The 20,349-nt window shown below is 37.4% G+C and overlaps 1 protein-coding gene across 2 annotated transcripts in view; it reads left to right on the forward strand.

Annotated features, from left to right (window-relative positions):
- asic2 (acid-sensing (proton-gated) ion channel 2) overlaps window positions 1-20,349 on the forward strand; it is a 463,522-nt gene that overhangs the window by 434,344 nt on the left and 8,829 nt on the right. For both annotated transcript variants that reach the window (XM_079828722.1, XM_079828721.1), the window contains exons 4-6: window positions 9,912-10,062; window positions 11,732-11,788; window positions 19,147-19,300. In XM_079828722.1, the coding sequence (XP_079684848.1) occupies window positions 9,912-10,062; window positions 11,732-11,788; window positions 19,147-19,300 (362 nt within the window). The remainder of the gene's footprint in view (window positions 1-9,911; window positions 10,063-11,731; window positions 11,789-19,146; window positions 19,301-20,349) is intronic.

A 20,349-nucleotide genomic window follows, 5' to 3' on the forward strand; every position in this document is an offset into this window, starting at 1 on the left:
TAGTGATTATTACTCAATTCACCGATGACGTCAGTGATTTTTAGATTACTTAAGGTGTGGTTATATGAGTGTATCAGATGACCCCTCCCCCTTTTTGATACGGGGCACCAGCTAAGAATACTATCTTAACAATATAAGAACACTCCCAAAGGAGCTGTTCAATTATTCAGAATGAATGTAAATTAGAGGGAGTTGGTCAGCTGATTTATCTGAAGGATTTGTGAGTCTGGATAACTAATAGAGTCTTTGATCATCAACACAATGAAGACACAGTGTAATAAAATGAATGAAGTTTATTAACAATAGATATGCAAGAGTAAATACTTCAATGATTAATAATGCTAGTAATGAATATACACTTCTAAAGAATAGTAAACTAATAACCAAAAATAAAAGTAATGAATGAAACAATAAAACTGATAAATGATGTGAACACAGAACGGATAAATGCAATGCTGTTGAACAGAATGTAGCAATGGAAGAGAATCGAATGGGAATGCTTCTTATGGAAACCACCTAATAGTTCTGGCAAATGGTGATAAATAAATGCTTATTTATCATTAAACAAATAATAAACCTATTATTTGTAACAAGCTAACCTCAGGTCACTTTGTTATCTAAGCAGGTTAGAAAAACATATGCTGCATGTAATGCCAAGGTCTCTAGAAAGAGGTTTGGTAAGTTTATATTTACGTTCCACACAGTCGGGTGATCGGTCCGGCAGTAGAGACGTCTTCCACTGGTAATGCGGGTAGCGTGCAGTGGGAAGGCGCAGAGATGCGGTCCAGTAGTCGTTGCCACGCTGGGCTGAAGGATGCAGAACTTTGGTTGCGCCGAGAGGGTCCTTAGGAAATGGACCAGGCAGCTGGGTCAGTCGAATCTTCACAGGGTCCGTTGCAGGCTGGCTGCGTCACAGAGGAGCCGTGTGGGACAGGCAATGTCTGCCAATGCAGAGGTCCTTGGTGGACTGGGCTGTGCTGCTGGAGTCGTCGAAAGGGTCAGATAAGATCTCTCAGTGAGAGAGCCCTTCTTGCAGCTAGAGTACAGCAGAAAGCAATGTAAAAGGTTTTGCTCGCAAAAGCTTAACCTCAACCGTCTTGTAGTCTCTTTCCTTGTCAGGTCAGAAACACAGGACGGGATGTGTCTGTTAGTGTCTCCTTCCCCGTCGGGTTAGAAACGCAGAACAAGGGTGTGTCTACCCGGGGATTGAAATCCGGCGCCTTTCCGATCCTGGAGTGTGATTGCCCACTGATGTCCGAAGTAGCCCCGATGTTGCACACCCTAGTGTGGAACTCATTTGCATAGCATAAAGTGTCATGTCAAAACAATGTCTTTAATGTTTTACCCATGCATTATTTCTTTACCAAACCTCTTTTAAAATATAAAAGGCATCGAATGGAACAGATAGAGACCAAACATGTTAAGAAACGGTTAAGTCATCGTCCACGCATTTGTTTATCTGTTAATGGGTCTCTCCCGTGGACTGTTGTGTTTTCAGTCAATGACTATTAACATAAACTGTGCTTTGTGTGAAGATGAGGTGGAGAGTTGCAGTTTATATACATTTAAGGCCTCCAAACATGTGTATGAATGGATTTATATAGATCTCTGTGGCCTCTCTTTTGCTGCTGCATCCAGGAAGTCCTGAAGGAATTTTTATGGCAGCTCTTGCCTAAATCTTAGGAATGAGTTTTGTGGTTAAAGTCAACTTTTAGACCAATGAAAGTCCTCTCCTTGGTGGTGGTGGGTGCAGAAGGTCCCCCTTCCTGCCCAGTAAGAGGTGTCTGGCATTTGTCTTGGCATCTTATCTGATGTTGCTGAACATTTGTTTAGGTTCATTCACCAAGGGTCCAATCACAGTGTGGCACATCTTCCTCCACACCGGTAGTTAGAGAGGGGCCTTTGCATAAACTGGTCTCTGGAATGTCATCCTAACTGATGTTCACCACAATATATATATATATATATATATATATATATAAAAAAGCCGGCAATGTCCAAATGTTGCGCTGACATCTCAGAGCCCGAGTCAGTAGTGAGCCTGAAGTGGAGCCGAGGTATCAAGGCCCCGCCCACACTTCTGCTGAATTGGTTAGTACAGTTTAATGCAGAACAACTCATTATGTCAATGTGAAATAAACAATTATGGGAATATTAGAAGTTGAAGCACCAATCTCCTCCCTAAGATCCCGAAAAAGTCCATTGGTGCCTCAGTGACTCCTTCACTCAGAGTCAGTCTTATCTGTCAATCATGAAGTCACACCCCAGTTTTTATAGCTTTTAGTAAAACCAAACATATATTTTTTTTAAAGATAAAAGGAACACTTGAAATTTCATCAGCGTGATAAAAACTACCTAAAATGACTGAAGCCATCTTTGGAAAAAATTTATATGAAGTGTAATTTAATTGTTTAGTTTGTCTCACGTCCAATTCGTTTACATGGAGCGGGCAGGGTTTATGAGCTATACTGGGTCCAGCCACCTGGGGCGATCAAAACATTTTAGCTTCACTTTTTAGGATTTTTTTTTTTAGAACACAAGTTTTTGGTAGTAGCTGTGATGAGTCTGGATATGGTTGTAAATGTGCATAAAAGATCAGTGGAAATATATAACCCTGTTGAGCCTGACAAGATCAGGACTTTTTCTCTGAAACCAATCGTTATAAACTTGTTTTTGACAACTATGGCTGGCCCACTGGAAGAAGTCCCAGTGCTTTTTATTGCCAGTCCACCCTGTGTGTCAGGGAGAACCCTTGACAACACATTAATTAATTGTTCTTTTCTTAGGCCTATATGGCTAGATGCTAAAAATCTTGCTCTGCACAACACATTCAGCTTCTTAACAAGAGTAAAACACAGATTTTAAATTGGGGAACATTGATTGAATTCAGGAAGTATTGTTTCTTGATGTACATTGTTTCTTGTGATAATCAGTCTCTGATTGATTGATATTTTGGCAATTGCATCTCAATCACTCCCAGGATGTACTGAGAGCACAACCTCACATGTTCATGTTTCTTTTTTTCTCTCTATCTAGCCCTTCAGATGCACTGTAAAAATGGACCATAAACTGAAATTATCCTTTTGAGTCAAGCATTCATGGACAGTGCATTTCTTTACTTTTCATTACCAAGCGGTCATTCTTGTCAAGAGCGTACAGATAGGCAGCATTAATTATGGAACTGTACTTTAACGAATCTAATATGGGATTCATATTTAAACCAAAATAGATTCAGGAACATAACTTTTTGCTGCAGAATTTTAGAAAATGTTCTGGATTTGTTTTTAAATATCCTCTGACCAGGAGGGTGTATCTCCAACTAATGATCATTAACCCTGATGTCCTAGCCAGGGGCCGTAATGACTCGCTGACGCAGTGTTGCTAGAAACCCATTAAGAGAGACCCATAGAGAAGGAGAAAGAGAACAAACAAGGTGAATGTGGCCAATTTCTGAAATCATGCAATATGAATGCAGCTAGTGGGGTGTGTTGCGATGGCTTTTCATTTGATTGAAGAGTCTTGAGTTCACAGATTGAGTCAGAATGAAATTTTCCTCTCAGAAATGCCTTTTCATTCCTCTCTTGTTGCTTCGTCTCAACTGGGAGCTCTGTAAATTTAGCACCGGTTAATTAACTTTACTTTAGGCTTATAGGACCCGCTAAAAACTTAAAATCATCCAGCAGCGGGATATTTTTCCGTTCCCTCATGTCTTCTCAACTCTCGCTCCTCCATTTGAGAGCTCTCTAGTGATCTCTCTCTGGCAGAGTAACTCCCCCCCAAACACTCTGCCAGTAAATACGCTAAATTAGGTCTTCAAACTAGGTTTGAAGAAACTAACTGTCGTTCCCAGCATTTATGAATGCTGGGAAATCATGGCCTCTTAGTCACTATGATAAATATTCTATGGAAAATAAACATTGTTTTATCAGTTCAGTCTGTGTTGACGTACGGCATGAATCGAGTTGTTTTTGAAATGGTGTGTTATTTTTATTTAATCAAAATATTTGGGCAATACTTTACAATAATGTCTCATTTGTTAACATTATTCAATGAACTAACGTGAACTAACAATGAGCAATACATTTGTTACAGTATATATTAATCTTTGTTCGTGTTTGTTAAAGGGTACATAACACACACATGTTTGTTAAAGGGTACATAACACACATACACAACACATTCAGTTTCAGCCAATCTCATTTTAATCTTGAGTACCTGTAGAGTAGTATTGCATCCTTCATATCTCCGAAGAGTCTTTAGTTTGATCACATTTATAAAAGACAGATACACTGTACCGATTCTTTCTGAAAACAGCCGAGCTTGTGCAGGCGTGCAGTGGGCGGAGCTAAAGAGTCACGAGCACACACACACACACACACATACACACACACAAAATACATCATGGCATTTTCCCTGGATAACTTTCAATTCACTATACGTTTGTGTTGTTTACATTATATGCACTTACGTGCCGATTGTCAAAAACACACTTAATGACATTGTTGATTTCGTGGTCTACAAACAAAATGACAGTGCTGCCGATGTCTTCTGTAACCCGCACAAAGTTCGTTGATGGGCGTGCTCTTGCTCTCACTCTGGTTGATGTGAGCACACGCTCATCCGGGAGAAGTGCACATACAAGGAATTCTGCCCTTTATGAGGTCATACAGGGCAAATCTAAAAAAAAAAAACTTTCCAAAACTTATTCGAATCCTGAAGGAGTGTACAGTATTTGGCACAGAAATACTCCGTCATGCGTCCAACTCGTTATTTACTAATTTTGGCCATGTTTAGCATGACAATCCAACTCTTTAACAGTGTAAATAAGTCAGAATGCATGAAATAGCATAAGACCACCCTCCCTTTAATAAAAATTCAGCTGTTCATTGATTGTTCGTGATAGTTCACAGTGCATTAACTGATGTTAACAAATACAACTTTTGATTTTAATAGACGATTAGTAAATATTAAAATTTACATTTAATAAATGCTGTAGAAGTATTGTTCATTTTTAGCTCATGTTAACTAAAGTAGTTAACTAATGAAACCTTATTGTAAAGTGTTACCATTATTTATTTAGTCATGGATGTAATATGGTTTGCATAGTAACTGGACGACCATCCTTCATACCATCTTAACAAAACCCAATAACTATTTTTGTTATTAAGATAAAACAAGTAAGAAGAAGATTTAGCTGCTCTCCAGAAAAGTGTCACTGAAATTGCATGATCTTTGAGGACATTTAAGTCGATTTGTTTTTTTCTTACTTTCTTTTATTTTTGAACACACATATTTTGAAGAAACTGCAGAGCGTGTACCATGAAAATGCTTGTTACAAACCGCAGCATGCTGCTTAATATGTTTGTAGAATCCATGATACAGCATTTATTTGAAATATAAATATTGTTTTACTTTGTTTTTACTGTCATTAAAAAAAATCTTACCTTTTACCCAAACTATACAGTATACAGTTTTTTTTTAGAAACTGATTTGAGACACATTGGGATCAGCAAGCTTGTGCGTTTATGAGAGCTACATCAGAATGTGAAAGTGAAGTGTCTACCCTTATTGTGAGTTGATCACAGATAGAGCAATTATGAGCACAGACACACACACACACTGATGCTGGAAGGGAAGGTCAGTATGAAGGGCAGAATCCTGATTTACACTCTCAGTGTGTTAATCATTAATGAATAATTAATGGAGGTGGAACATCAGCATTTTCTACAACTCAACTGACTGATTGAATTAAAATATAATAGCTTATAACCTTGTACTGATTTGTATTAATATTAAAATAAGACTGATTGTACAGATGTGTAATAATTACAGCTATCAATTTAACATTAAGTTAAAATGTTAAAAAACTTCATAAATATGAAAGCTATTAGTTTTAATCAAGACTTTATATCGGTATTACAGAATTTTAATCAAAATAAAACAGCATGAAGGCTTATTTTGTCTTAAAATTGAGTGAGAACAGTGAACAATGAACAGTGTTCATTGCGTTCATTGATATTGGAATTTGACAGCTAATTATATTGACCTCTAAATCATGTGTACTCATTGCTCTCACCTGGCACGATAATAACTTTGAATTTTTTTTCATTTGAGGGCTTTTTCTGATCAATGTTCTATTGTCTTCAATGATCTTATCACTCTTATCAATGATCTTAAAGGTGGGGTAAGTGGTATTTCAAAACTGCTTTAAAAAAGCGTCTCGGGCAGAGTACCAAAACAATCTTATAGCCAATCAGCAGTAAGGGGTGTGTCTACTATTGACGGGGAGAAGATAGCGCTCAGTGCACGTCATTATTCAAAAGACACGACACAGGATGGATGTGGAAGATGTCTGTGGAACAAAAGAAGGCTTACTATCAGGCAAGAAGTAGGACCCGTGTAAATATTGGATCAGCTTTCCAGCGCTGGAGAGAACTCAAGGAGCGAAGGCCGAGGTTGTTTTGTAACATTGATTTTACAAAGCAAGTAACATTTTGTTTTGTTTCACAGAACTAATATATGCTGGCTTTTGCTTGAATATGCTCATGTGTCATGTTTGCTTGCTTGTCCATTTGCGATTGTATTGTTGTTCACTTCAGCTATGATAAAGACTCATTCATTTCCACACCGTATAAGCCTGAAGTGTCATGGAGTGTCTTTCAAGGGTCAGCTCCCAAAGTGTGTCCGAAAAGTAAGATAATATACTCCTAATATGCTTGTTTCCTTTGGTTCCTCTTTTCGTGATCGATATAACCCTCTATCATAATTGTAATATGTTCGTTAGTTGGACTGTCGTGCTCGTGCTATCGAGTTGTTCATGAGAACTGTGTTTCTGTTTTTGGGATGTAAGGGATGACTTTTTCACTGAACATTCGACCAGGATTACCATAGTAACACACATAGAGACAGAGCGACACGCGTCATAATCTGAAAACCACGCCCACTGGGGGGAAAACAATCCAACGCTCTCCATTGACTTTGTATTGCGTGAAGTGGCCTCTTTGTCATTTCTGACTTATAACAAAAACAGAACAATGTCTTAAAGCGGATATGTGACAAAGTGTACAGCAAAAAAGCTAAACAAAACCCAGAACCAAAAACCAAAAACCCAGACGTTTTTTATAAGCTGTTGACCCAAAAACGAGCGTTCAAGGACACAAAAAAGGATACAGGCACATACAGAGCGCCATATGTTATATTACAATGAGAACTATACCCACTAGAGGGAACAAAATCACCGACAGGAAATATAATATATAAAACTAACATTTGGATATTTGACTTAACAGCGACAAAATGTTTACTGCACACGTAGGCATACTGAGTGTCAGGATTCCAAAATGTACCCATTCTTCCTGCTGACGCTTCACGTCTTATTGCCTGTATCCACTTTTGTCTCCTTAAACGCTTGTTTTTTTGGGTCGACAGCTTATAAAAACGTATTTCTGTGTTGTTTAGCTTGTTTGCTGTACACTTTGTTACATATGAGCTTTTAGACATTGTTCTGTTTTTTGTTATGAGTCCGAAATGATAGGGAGGCAGCCTCACGCAATGCAAAGTCAATGAAGAGTGTTGGATTGCCCCCCAACCCTGGTGTGGGCGTGGCCTAAATGCTTTCACTTCTTGATGACATCACACCCTCGGCTGGCTGGCACAGCAGATTCCGCCATAGTCGTTGCCTGGGGTTACGTATGTGTGGGCCAGAGCTATCAAAATAGGGGCATGTTTGTTTTGGTGATTTGAAATCAACATCGGTTACCAGAAAGCACTTACCCCACCTTTAAAATATAATAAATATTGAATTAAATACCATACATATTATACAGTAAATGTAACTCTTTTTATATATGATTTCTACTATTTCTACTCTTTTTTGTTATCCTTTGATGTTATTACTGACGTAATCTTGCATCTACATAGCTTCAAGTAATACACAGATGCAGCGTGAATTCGAGCAAGACTTAATTAAGGGCGTTTTTCATACAGTTCAAAGAGAGTCTAAAGGGTGCAATATGTCTGAAGGCAAGTTGCAGAAATGCAAATGAAGTTATTATAAGGCTGTTTACCAAAGAACCTGTCATTGAGTTTGTTTTAAAGATATCGTTTGTTGCGGGAGGCTTTTGTCAGTGTCAGATCTGGTTGCTGAGTTTATTTTTGATTCCCAGAGCAGAGGTAAGACGACAGGCCTTTTAAAGTCTTCCCATGCCAACACAGCTTTGATTTTTATCTCCACAGACAAATTTAATTTGCCTGTCAGATATGTTTTTTTTCCCATCAGCAGCCGCGTGAAATCGGTTCCTCAATCTGTGCCTGATGCTCAGTGGTTTCCAGGCACAGTTGGAAAGAGATTATGTCCCTTCTTATCCTCTCCAAGTCAGCTCATTATTCACATTTGGCTCTTTCAGTCTTAAGACTGCAATACCCATGATGTCTCCCGTTGAGACTAAATGAAGCTGACCTGCATGGAAGCGTGGGTAATGTATGCTTGGAGAAGTGTGAATGTGGGCAACCTATTGTTTTGGGGCAGATGGGATCCTCCTCCTCTCCACCTGACATTTCCTGTGTCGTGTCTCTTCCTCTTGTTGTTTACTATCTCTTTTGTCTTTCCCTCTTAAATCCTTAATCCCGCTCCATATTTCTCTCTCCCTTGACATTCACGTCCTTCCCTCCCCATCCGTCTGCTGCCAGGTTCACTGAGATGAGCCAGTTCAGGGTGTTTGCTCATGATGAATTGTGGAGTCTTGAGTGTGTTAGAAGTTGTAACACAGTAAACACTTCTTCCAGCCAATGGACACATGCCAGCCTGGATGCTTGCTTCTGCAACTGGCAAAATATGCTTGTTGTATTTGTGTGAATTCCTTAGACAAAGACCAATCTCTTAATCATTATTATTTTATGATAAATTCATATAAATTGCTTATCACTCTTACACAGAACAGAAGGCAGCTGTGCACTATGTTTGTCAAATTGGAACTAATTTGCACTTTTCCGATGAGTGTGATTATTTAAATGTGCTTTTTAAAATGTTTTTGGATTTCATACTGACAGACATGGATATAGCCTCACACCAAATGAACAAGGTTTTTGTGGTTACAGATGCCATTGTAGAAGTATCCAGTGGATAGAACATTTATTATTTATTTAACAAGCAAAGTGTTCAATTGGGCGATACTTGCTGAGGACGTCCTATTTAAACAAGAGACTGCCTGATCGATTTGTCAAATGAAAAGCAACAGACCATTGTTGCCATTGTTAAATCTTTCCTTAAATCTTAGTCTTTACTTTGTAGCTCTATAGCTTATTCATTTTAAAAATTATATAATGTCATTTAAAAAAGTTTCTGTTTTATCAATTGTGCTGCACTTTTCAGTTGTTGCTTTGTAAATAAACTTTGACTTAAGAGTTCATTTTGTTTTTACTTGCAGTTTTGAGATGTACCACAATAATAGAGACATTTCTAGATAATAGAGCAGTTTATTTGAACGATTGTACAGAAAGCAGAAAAGGTCAACGCATAACTGGACTGTACACAATATCTGTTTTACTTGCTGAAACAAAACCCTGTTGCCGCTAATCCAATTAATTTGGCACAATAGTAACTAATAGCAAATTAGTTCTGACTCAAAAACACTTGTTGTATTAGTATCTTTTTCTTCCAGGTCAGATTGTTTTTTGTTGTGTGCAATATGACATTAAAAGGTTAGGAAATGTACTGTGAATGGTTTGTGGGCATGATGTTGCAGTATGAAATTAATAGGTGGTTATTGAGATAAAGTAAAAGATATTTAAATTTGACCACTGGTGTTGTAAAAAAGTATTCTGCCGAAAATGTATATGTACAAAAACCTCTATGCTGTTACATGTGCATGTCAATCAGTGTAATGAATTAATAATACTTTCTCCTTCTTCAGCTGACATACCTTCCTCCTCCGTGGGGCGAGTGTGTGTCCAGAGACCTGGATTCAGGCCTCTTTCAGGTGTACAGCGTGTCTGCCTGCCGTATCGAGTGTGAAACGCGCTACATTGTAGAGAACTGCAACTGCAGGATGGTCTACATGCCTGGTACTGGAAACTTTACACCTCTTTCTTTTATACTCATTCATTTACTTTAAATGCATTAATTATCAGGATTTTACACAGAATATTGTCAAAGCATTAATAATACAAAAGTGACAAAAAGGTGCCTGTGATGACAAATGAAAAAAAAAATGATACAAAAAAAATTACAGCAATCAAAAAAAAAATATATATATAAAATGATTGCCCTGTATTGCCCTGTCATAATAAATTTGGTCCATGAGCAACCTCTCTAATACAATTATAAAATAATAAATAAATACATTAATAAATAAAATAAATAATAAAATAAAATATATAAACAATATAGAACACTAGTTAATATGGTGCTCAAAGCAGTGAGTTGTTACATTCATATGTCATAGAAATAAATGACAGCTTTTATGATGTGCAAATAAATAGTTTTCATACAAATCAGAACAGATCCAACAGATTTATTTATGTAATCAGAAGAAAGACGTTGCATGTCTGTGACTGAATAGTTATGACAAATAGAGTTTGTACCGTCGATCACGAAACCTGCAGGGACCCATGTTCCCGTCTTCTCTGTGTAAACCCCTGTCTAAGGTCTTTAAGTCTTGATGAACAGTTAGTCAATGAGGTCAGATTTCATATGCTCATGGATAGCATGTCAGGATGAGGTTGTGTGTTGCAATAACTTAATGCCTTGTGGCATTTGTGGTTTGTTTTTGGCAGTCAAGCAAAACTTGGCTAAACTTGTTTAGGAGAGGTCAGAATATAGAAAAGAATTCAGTTTTCTGTGGGTCAAAGATGGTTTGGAACAAGCCCACAAACTGACAGCAAGGGCTTATGAGCAGGAGCCGTGACATATTGTGTAATTTGAAAAGTGTGGACGAGCTCTTCCTAAAATAGTCTTCAGAAACGTTCAGTTTTAATTTAATTTCACTGATAAAATGGTAATTTTGGCCCGTTGATAAATAGTCATCTTTAACTGTTGCTAAATGGTCTTTTTAAAGACGTAATATATTGCCATGATTTCATAATATGATTTCATGAACTTCTCATTGTGACTCAGTGCCCTTTATGTCCCGTTCTTAATGCCAATTTACGCTCTCCCATAATAGCTGATATTTAAAGTTAGTGCTGCAGTAGATTTCATTGTCAACTGGTCTCTTTTAATGACACTATATAGTCTCCATTTTCACCTTTTTTCTCAATTTTTTGAGATCTGATAAAATTGCACTTCTTTTCCATAAAGATCCCTATTAATTCTATCTCAAAGGTGCCAACCTTAACATATTGCTACTTCAATTGGCGCTCAAGACAGAACAATTATCTCATAGATGATTAGTCCTTCATTCACACAGGCTCCCTGCTCTAATAATGTAATTATAGATTCATTAACTGATTGTGATTGTCCTGTGATGTACATTCAGAATACATCTGATACATTCTGACCAGGAACATGTGTAGACACGTACAATTCTCTCTTCCATGCGCACACACACATGCACTCAGAGTTGTTTATTCCCTTGTCGTGTTGAGTTTGGCTGGGTGAAGGTTGGATCTGTTTTTCTCCAACTTAGAACACAATATCAGTGTTTCATTATTAATTTAAGAAGGCTGAATAAAGAAGGACTTTTCTTTGGCATTTACAGTTTTTTCATTTTCTTTGTTTCCTTCTTGTTTCTAGGTGATTCTCCGTACTGCACTCCTGAACAGTATAAGGACTGTGCAGAACCTGCTCTGGGTGAGTGTGATCCACACACACACACACACACACACACACACACACACACACACACACACACACCTTACACTAACCCTACCCCTAAACCCCTAATATTTTTTTCAATACATTTTATTTTAAGGGAGTCACATATTTGTCCACTGCAGTGGACACCATGCATCAATGGTATAAAAAGTAATTCAATAGAACTCATTGTTTGATCTGAAATTCTTTTTTTTTTTTTACTAAGGGCAAATTGTATAAATACACATAAGAACATTAAATAACAACAACAATAGAGAGGAAATATGAATAACATATTCTAGGTCTCAAAACGTCGTAACCTGACACAACGTCGAACATGACTGACTGAATGGGAACTCAATTTATTTGAACATTTTATTTATAAAAATTGCCAACTTTTATTTAAAACAATTAAAACCAGTATCATGCTTAGTGTCATTTTATTTACCTTCCACCAATTAAAACTATTACAGTTTTTAGGATCGCTATGACAATTTTTTCAATACTTTTAACAATTTTCTAACAACTAACAACTCTTAACACGCCAACACACCTACATCACAATTGCTAAAATGTATTTCATGCTCAAAATCACACATTGTAAACTAAACTCCAACACTAATTTTCAAAATACAATAATACACTAACACAATACAATGTCTACCAAAACCCTAACACGTTCTCTTCCAACAGAAACATTCAGTTTTACATCTCAGAGCCCTTCAGTTTTATTTCATTATTTGTTGACAATAGCAAGTTCCTGTTCTTCATTTAGGAGGTTTCCTCTGCCCCCTGAGGGAGGTAGATGTTGAATCCTTAGATAGACAAAATACAGTTACATAGGCATACAGTCACTGTAAAACATGGTAAAAGTATTTACACTTTGCAGTAGGAGAAGCCCTTATACAATATCTTACCTGTTGGTTTCTCGAAGATTCTGGATAATGGATGCCACTGTGTCCCGGCTGAGACTGTACTGTACTCATTCCCCAGCCTCTCTGTATGATAGCCTGTGGTTTAAGACATGGTCTATGATAGGAGGAGCATGGACTAATTCTGGCCCTTCTTTGCACGCCTAACTCCTTAATCTCTACCTTGTCCTTGTCCAGGCATTCCTCTCCCTAGCCCTTTTCCCACTCCTCTCCCTTATCTTGTTCCTTTTCACACAAGATAAGCCCAAAGAGGCCCTCTTTTACTGTATACCATATGGCCATATGATTGAAAGAACATCAACACCTGAACAATTATATTTGCATAACTTCAATCATCTGTTTCTCAGTAACAGTGGAATAAAATGTATTAAAATAATGTGTTAATTGTATAGCCTACACAGACAGATGTTGAACTAACTGCGTTAAGAGTTTAAGAAAATTGTTAAAAGTGTTGAAAAAATTGTCAAAGCGATTGTAAAAAACTGTAATAAAAGAAAATATTATGTTAATAAAATGTTAATAAAACATTGTTTATTATGTTTTTAAGCCATTTTAATTATGAGAACTCAGGAAATGTCATCATAAACCACGTTTACGTTATAATACCAATGTAATACCCATGTCATTATACAAATTTGTAATTTTATAAAAAACGTGAATTCAGACTCTTTTTGCCTACTATATAGTAGGAAAGTATATTCTGATTCAGCTATAGTAACAAAGCATTTTATCTAGATTTAAAAGCCCCCATAATTGACGTGGCACAACGCAACAAAACAAGAACATTCCTGTTGTAATCAACAAAGCTGTCCACACAGGAAGGTTTTGTTGTGTTGCTCGCTTGCATGGCTTAAATCCGGGGTGTGTTTGACATATTTTCTCATCAGTGAGACGGGCTAAAGTGTGTTTTGAATCCTGATGTATTACTAGGCTCATTTTCATTCATCTAACACACTGCCGTGTCACAAAATACATATGCACAAGTTTCTGTTCAGCAGACCTTCATGACTATCATGGCACCTACCCTCTACAAAATCCAATTCAACTCACGAAAACAGCAGCCATCATCCCTTTTTTTATTCTCTGCCCCACACCTTTCTCCTCTCTAGCAGCGTTTTGTTCTTCAGGACATCCTTAAAGAGGATAAAAGGGCAAATGGTTACAAAAAGTTAAATAAATATAATAGAAAAAATATGTCTCTATCGGTGCTTTTGTACAGCAGTGGATGGCAGTAGACTTTAGACATCAGAATGCATTATGTATAATTTTCACCAGCTTCACCAAATTAGACTATATTAACTCTGCGTGGTGAAACTTTGAAAGTATGCCTCCGTTCTCTCTCAAAATAATTGCGTTTTTCATTGCAGATTTTGATTCCTCTTGACACGGAGACTTCTTTAGTGAACTTTAAATTCCCTCATGAACTTGCTCAAATTAAATCATTATTTTAGAAATTTATTCAGGGAAAACAAAGACTTTTTTGTGCACCATCCCTACAGACAGAATGCAGCCTGGCCCTCATTAACTCCCTCTCTACGTACCATCTGACAGTATATATACCGCACATAATAAGCAAGTTGGCTCAATGTTCTCTAATTATCTTCAACTAATGAGGAAATTCAAATTAGAGCCTGTACTGTAGAGTAAAAGATTGACTGTAGAGAGACTGTACATTTTCAAACTTTTCAGGTATTCAGCACACAAACCGTTTCCAAAGACTTCCTTATTAGCATGTCCAATTTCAGGTTATCATCATGTCCAATTTCACACATTTTTACCTTTTTATTAGAATTCTGTTTGTACAATGATCTGAGATAAAGCCAATTTTTATATGAAGAGGGACAAATTTCAAACCACTGGAAAAATTTCAGTGGGAAAGTTCTAACCTCAATTGACATGTAAAGGCACAACGGCACAGCGCAAGAGGCTGCACAGCTTGTCCAAAACTTTAGCTGCTGGCTTCCAAATGCTTGACAGCTGGTTCTTATCTTTGGCAAAGTGGAGAGGAAATTATCACCAACTCCAACTTTCTGTTCACTGCACCCTGAGGATGGAAGAAATATGTACTTTAGGTTTCTCCAGTCCAGAACAATATGCAGATGAACACATTTAGACATGAATGAGAGGCTATTAGAACAGAGATACAGCATCCTCTCAAATGTTTGAGATAATGGAGATGGCAATGATATAAAACACTCAGGGACAGAAGAATATTACAGGCAGGATGTTAATCGAGACGTGTTCAGAATTTAATAATTATGTACTGCTTACTGTACATTGTGTGCTCTAGTGTATACTATTAAAAAAAATGTGGTTACACTTTATTTCGATAGTCCACTTTAGACAGTCTATAAGTACTGACTATAAGTAACTTTGCCAACCAACTCATTCATTTGCAACTACGTGTCAGCCAATTCTCAGTAGAGTATTAGTAGGCCTAACCTATGTTAGGTTAGGGTTAGTAGAATATGTTGACATGTACTTGCTAAAGTTATTTATAGTCAGTACAATGTCTGTTGGATGACCATCAAAATAAAGTGTTAGCAGATATTAAGCAGATACTACTACTCTAATGACCGCTAGTTGACATGTAGTTGCAAAGTTCCTTATAGTAGACTGTCTAAAATGGACCATTAAAATAAAGTGTCACCAAAATATACAATCCTAAATAACGACTATTTTGCAATTTAAATTAAATTATTTTAATCCAATTAACGTTTTGTAGTCCAATCAAATACTGCGTAAAGATATAAATATTTGTGGTTAGTGCCAGTGCCAAAACCTGGTTATTAGCACAAATACTATATAGCATATTATTCTTTGAAGCTCATGTGGACAATGCAAGTTGGAATCTAGCTTGCAACATTTCCGAATCCTATTTTACCCTCTTTTCTCTATCAATTCCTGTCTTCTCTGTTCTGTCTACTATACTATACTATACTATACTATACTATACTATACTATACTATACTATACTATACTATACTATACTATACTATACTATACTATACTATACTATACTATACTATACTATACTATACTATACTATAAAAGGCTTAAAGTACAATAAAACATAAAACAGATTGTGGTTTAATTTGCTAAGTGGAAGTTGAAGGTCAGGTCGAGTGGAATGCATTGTGAGATATGTCTTGAATGCTTTGTATTGCTGTACTTTATGGCAAGTGTTGGTCATTTGATTGTTCCACATATGCAGAATATGTGCACTGTTTATGTTCTGCACTGTAAAAGTAGTATGGTAGTATAAAACTCTCAACTGTTTTCTATAACAGAACCTTTATAGGTTTGGAGCACAGGATCTGCCATAGGCGATGCCTAGAGAAAACGAGAGTTATGGGATCTGAACAGTGCTGTGAAGTTCATACAGAACAATGGATTTAACGGAAGATTATAGCAGATTTAATACCTGTGTGTGTCCATAAACCACATATTCAAGTGTGTGTGTGTGTGTGTGTGTGTGTGTGATTGTATTCTGTTAATTTGTCCATGTTTAGAGGAGGTTAAATCCGACTTAATTCTCCAATTAAATGATGAGCTTCGTCTCCAGTGGTAGGGTTTGAGAGGAGATGGAAGTGAGGAGAAGAAACTGAGGTGGAGATAGAAAAGGTCAGGGACGGATGCATTTTAAAATGTTTCTGTGAAAGGTCAGATTCCATCTCCAGGTCATGGAAGTTATGAGCTTATTAGAAATCTGAGGAAGGCACTGCCAAGAGCAAAATATTTCAGCCCTTAGCAACCGGCAAGAGTATATCAAATTATTCTCTTTTGTTTCTTTACATTTACAAAAAAAAAGTAAATTAGAAATTGTATTAAACATTAAGGAGTCGGTTATTAAACAAATTTGATACTAGCCCCCAAAAATTCTAGATTGCTATTGAAATTCCAAATTGTATTTCGGACCCACTTTATAGGTGGTCTTAACTACTGTACTAACATTTCAATTAATAATTTGATACAATGCACTTATTGTGTACATACATGTTTTTACATTGCACTTACATTAAGAAAATTACCTGCATGTAATTACATCTGTAATTCATTTCTGTATAGTTACATTTATAATTAAACTGTTGACACTTCCCTTACACCTAACCCTACCGTTAAACTTACTCATACCACCACACCTGTCCCTAACTTTACCCGTATCCCACCTCAATATGTTTTGCAATACAATATGAACACAATAAATACATTGTTCTATTAAAAATAAAGCTATTATGATTAACAATATGATAAAATGCCCCCGTAGGACATTAAAATGAATTTAAAAAGAATCATTCTGCGGTTTTAATCTCCTGTTGTTCCCCTGTGATTTTCTTTCAGTCCAGCTGTAGAAGAGTTTATGGAAATCACAGTTCAAATGCAATAACTGGGATTCTGATAAAAATTCAGATGAACTCTAGAAATCAAATACGAATCAAAAAGTCCCGTAGGAATGTCTTTATATCCAGTAAAGGGATTAAATTCTTACTTAATCTCCTTAGAATACTTTACTATTGATTCCAAACTATGATTTGCATTCCAATTACAATTCTGTACACATTCCTTTAGCACTTTTTGACTAGCAGGGGACGGACTCTTTGGGCCCTATCTTGCACCCAGCGCAATTGACTTTGTACACCGACGCATGTGTCATTCCTATTTTGCACCCGCGCAAAGCGCGCTTTTCCCTCCACAGAAGCACGTCGCTAAACTAGTGAATGAACTTGCGCTACCTGGGCGGTTCAGCGCAAAAAAGGAGGCGTGTTCCGGCGCAAACAATCCCTGGTGCTATTTTGCTGTTCCATTAAACAATTGCGCCACTGACCAGAAAAAACCTAGTCTAAAGTCAGTGGCGCGTTGCGCGTTGTTCATTATGCTATTTTAAGGACGCATGCTTGACCATAATGTATAGCGCACAACACGCATTCACTTTGCTCATGTAACCTACACAGATGCAACAGTTATTTTTGCAAATCATAAATTGTTACACTAAAAAAATATTAACACATGAGATGACGGAAATCATTGTGGTGTGCCACGAAGATGTGAAAAAATAGGCATAAATCTAGCTTACAAATGATTCAGGCTAATTGTAATAATTAAGGATAAAACCTGTTTGCCCAATAGTGGCAAGACATATATGTATATAAGGACATCTGACAAATTGGTTTGTCCGTCAAGAACCAGGAAAAAAAATCGACTGAAAAACTGAAAAAACTGAAAGACATAAAAAAAAAAAGACTGTGAAATCACCTTTACCATAATGTACAACATTACAACTTCACTTCTCTGTCTTTCACTGCTCTTACAAGAACATCAGTCTCCTCGGCTGTGAACCGCTCCTGGCGTGCGCCTGGTAAATACGCCATAATAATAGCAATCCATAATGGAACTTGCGCACCTGCTTTTAAAGGGAATGTTGGATGACGCTCTGATTGGTTTATTCACGTTACGCCCAAACCACACCTATGAATAATGAAGCTACTTCAGACCAACCCATTTTAGATTTGCGCCGGGCGCAAGAGCCATTTATCCCGCCGGGAAAATAGCAACAGCGCCGAGACCCGCCCACAAAGTTACTTGCGCTTCGCGCTTTGACACTTGCGTTTCAGATCGTTAAAATAGTGCCCTTTGTCTCTGTCTTCATTTTTCAAGACAAACCATAACCAAAATCCGTGCTAGAGATTTCTTTGTAGTCATTTCAATCCTCACTGTCACCGAACGTGTCATTGATTGATGATATAAAACTCCAGACGAGTTCTCTTGCGTGCGTCCGTTTTTAACGCGCCTTGACTATTGTACAGTCTGACATTAATGACAACTGAGATCTTACAGTTTGACATGGCTTACAGCGGGGATCATGTGCATGTGTATACCCGGCTTAAGAGTCTAACTCTTTATCACTCACTGAAAGCTAAATGTCAGCACAAGTTTATTCAAGATAAATACTTCTTAGATTTCACCTGCCATTAATAAAGTGTTTTGTTTTTCAGTCCGTTTTTCTAGACTTCTAGAAAGCACTTTGACAGTATGACCCTTATGGTTTACCAGATTCATTGTGTTTTTTTTTTTTCTGTAAAAGTAATCAAAAGTGCTACACGTAATATTTTTCAAAGCATCAAGAGTTGACAGCAGCGATTTAAAAGTGTTCTGACAAGGCCAAAAGTTGAATTTTACTCCGATCTGTGTGAGTGTGTGTATGTGAAGAAACTGAAAATACCCTCGATGTGCAGAGAAGGATAAGACGACCTCATGTTCTTTACACTGTCAGTTGTTCTACATTGGATGTCATATATAGAACCCAATTCAGGAATGCCGCCTGCAGAAAGAACAGGCATGCATTCTCCCTTTCTTCCCTGTACCCTTTCCTGTCTCTCCTCATTTTCTTTTTCTCTCTTCTATTCCCTTTTATGCTCTCCGTAGCTGCTCTGTCAGCTGTTGAAGGCACAAACTGCATCTGCAGGAGCCCCTGTAACATGACTCGATACAACAAAGAGCTTTCCATGGTCAAGATCCCCAGTAAAACCTCTGCCCGCTACCTGGAGAAGAAGTTCAACCGATCTGAGAAATACATCACGTGAGTGTTCACCTCACAACCCTTTTAAAAGTCTCCGGACCCTTTACAGGAATGACATCATCATGTACATACTTTTAATTTTAAATGTCTGTGGAGGAGCTCTGACCTCATATGTGGTACCATTTGAAAGCTGTCTCTACTTTCTGGAGATATGCATCACTTTGTTTTACACAAAGTAACTTATTTACACTAAATTACTCTGGTACCATTTCCGCCTGGATTTGGCCTACCCAAATTGAAAAGCTTCCCATACACACACACAGTGGTCTAAGTTCAAAATGTTGGTGTCATTTTACAGGAAACCCTTTGAAGTTACATAAAACACTTCTAAAAGTGATAAACATGTAAGTATAGGTTGTCTGAACTGTTTTTTAATCTTAAATTCATTTTTGACAGTGTGTAACTCAGGCCCTGTGAGCTCAAGCACCCTGCAGACAGTTTGGGCTGTTTCCAGCGCATTAAATTAATTTAATGACACTGGGATATTGCATTTATACCACTGTATATGGTGGTGGGGGGTGTAGGGGTGTAGCAGGGTAAGGGGAGGGGGGGTCCTCCCTTCAGATTCATTTGAATAAATCTTGCATACAACATGACACAGAAAAAAATCTTTTTTCCACTATTTTCTGGAATTTAGTGGAAACAGCCCAAACTGTCTGCAGGGTGCTAGAGCACACAGGGCCTGAGTTACACACTTTCAAAACTGAATTTATAAAAAAAAAATGGGGGGGGGGGGGGGGGGTGTTATTACAGCTTAGACAACATATACTTACATGTTTATCACTTTTAGCAGTGTTTTATGTAACTTCAAAGGGTTTCCTGTAAAATGACACCAAGCTTTTGAACTTAGACCACTGTATGTGTGTATGGGAACCTTTTCAATTTGGGTAGGCCAAATCCAGGCGGAAATCCCAAAAATGGTCCCAGATCTTAAGAGGTTAAAAGCCACTTTCCTCCACATCCAAAACAGCTTTGAATTCAGCATCCAAAGGTCTCTGAAGTATTTTTTTCGTTGTTGCAACTTCTCCACCACCTTCCAAACTTTTTAA

The sequence above is a fragment of the Gobio gobio genome (assembly GCF_949357685.1).
Source record: "Gobio gobio genome assembly, chromosome: 1".
Classification (NCBI taxonomy): domain Eukaryota; kingdom Metazoa; phylum Chordata; class Actinopteri; order Cypriniformes; family Gobionidae; genus Gobio; species Gobio gobio.